Source organism: Gekko japonicus, unplaced genomic scaffold, assembly GCF_001447785.1.
Source record: "Gekko japonicus isolate JY-2015 unplaced genomic scaffold, Gekko_japonicus_V1.1 scaffold183, whole genome shotgun sequence".
In the NCBI taxonomy this organism is placed as follows: domain Eukaryota; kingdom Metazoa; phylum Chordata; class Lepidosauria; order Squamata; family Gekkonidae; genus Gekko; species Gekko japonicus.
The window spans coordinates 205,871-207,389 of NW_015175361.1; the positions used below are offsets into that span (position 1 = coordinate 205,871).

General features: G+C 42.8%; 1 protein-coding gene across 1 annotated transcript in view; it reads right to left on the reverse strand.

Moving 5' to 3' along the window:
- Positions 1 to 593: 593 nt before the first annotated feature.
- BTBD16 (BTB (POZ) domain containing 16) overlaps positions 594 to 1,519 on the reverse strand; it is a 44,561-nt gene continuing 43,635 nt past the window's right edge. Inside the window, exon 12 of the mRNA XM_015425387.1 lies at positions 594 to 668. Coding sequence (XP_015280873.1) covers positions 594 to 668 — 75 coding nt within the window. The remainder of the gene's footprint in view (positions 669 to 1,519) is intronic.

A 1,519-nucleotide genomic window follows, 5' to 3' on the forward strand; every position in this document is an offset into this window, starting at 1 on the left:
CCTGGGGACTGGAATCCCTAAGCAGTTCCCTCAGAGCTTTCTCAGCCCTACCTACCTCACAGGGTGTCTGTTGTGGGAAGAGAAAGGAAGGAGATTGTAAGCCACTCTGAGTGCAGGGCGGGGTATAAATCCAACTCTTCTAATTGTCAGAATTCTGAAGAAGTATTAGACTCATGAACTGGAATTATTGGGAGAGGTGTGATGTATAGTCCCCTGGCATATTACTAATGCTCTGTGCACTGAGGTGAGTGCAGAGCTAGCAAGCTGTATGTGAGGCACCCAGTATCAGTCATGACGTGGTAAGCTTGTGTTCATCTGGCTAAAGGCCAACTTGTAAAATGCCTGTGGTGACTCTCTGCTATGCACCCAGATTTTCATAGAAGCAGGTAGATTGTATATCTGTAATTCAATTCCACGTCTAAGAAAATTAAAGCTGCAGCATCAGGAAACAAAAGCAGACTGATTATGGGTAGAAAGGAAAATGGAAGATGTTTATTTTTATATGGCAAATGTAGTTACCCTCTTGAATATGCATACTAGTTATTTGCCAGGTGATGAAAATGAAATCTTCAAGGGAAGTGTTTTGTTGGCTTTTATCCCAATGATGATGGGAAAAGAAGAGAAAATGTCACATAGATGGGAACAGATGGTGCATACACTTTCAAGACCTACAAATAGAAAGAATAAAAGTTGACATTGGCTTCTATCTATGTTATTAAAAAATCAAAAGTAAAGCTGATTATTTGTTGTTTTTTAAATTAAAGCAGCATATAGATGAAAACAACCCAATTTGGGGCTTGAGGTATCCTACTATTTCAAGTGTTATTTTTTCTCTTTTGTTTCCCTCAAATTAACAAAATAATATTCAACGTCTCCAGGACTACAACTGCTCTGCTGAATTTGAAGGTAAATTGAGGTCATACAGAGTCATATGGTAGCCACTTCAAAACGTAGTCCCTATGGCCTTTCATACACTCTATCAATGTACTTAAACCCAGTACTAAAACCCCTCTGCAGGTATTCAGAACTCCAAGGAAGCAACATGTGGCTTAACCAGGTGCTCAGGCATCAGAATCCTCATGGAGAGAGACAGAGCTATAGTTCACACGGCTGTTTCTATATGGATGTTTTCAGGGCTTTTTTTGTAGAAAAAGCCCAGCAGGAACTCATTAGCATAATAGGTCACACCCAACAGCAGACCCTCATTAGCATATTAGGCCACACCCTTGACAGCACAGCACATTAGCATATTAGGCCGCACCCCCATGTTACCAGATGTGTGGTCATCCAGCCACACCCACCTTTTGCTTCTTATTCTGTTTACCTAGTTGTCAAATCCCAGAGCTTTTTTTGTAGCAGGAACTCCTTAGCATGTTAGGCCACACACCCCTAATGTAGCCAATTCTAATGAGTTTCTGATGTTGGGTGTGGCCCAGAGGTCATTTCGGGGGGGAACATGGGGGAACGCAGGTCCCCCGGGTGAGGTGCAGGGGGGCGGGGCACATGATGAAGCCCCGCC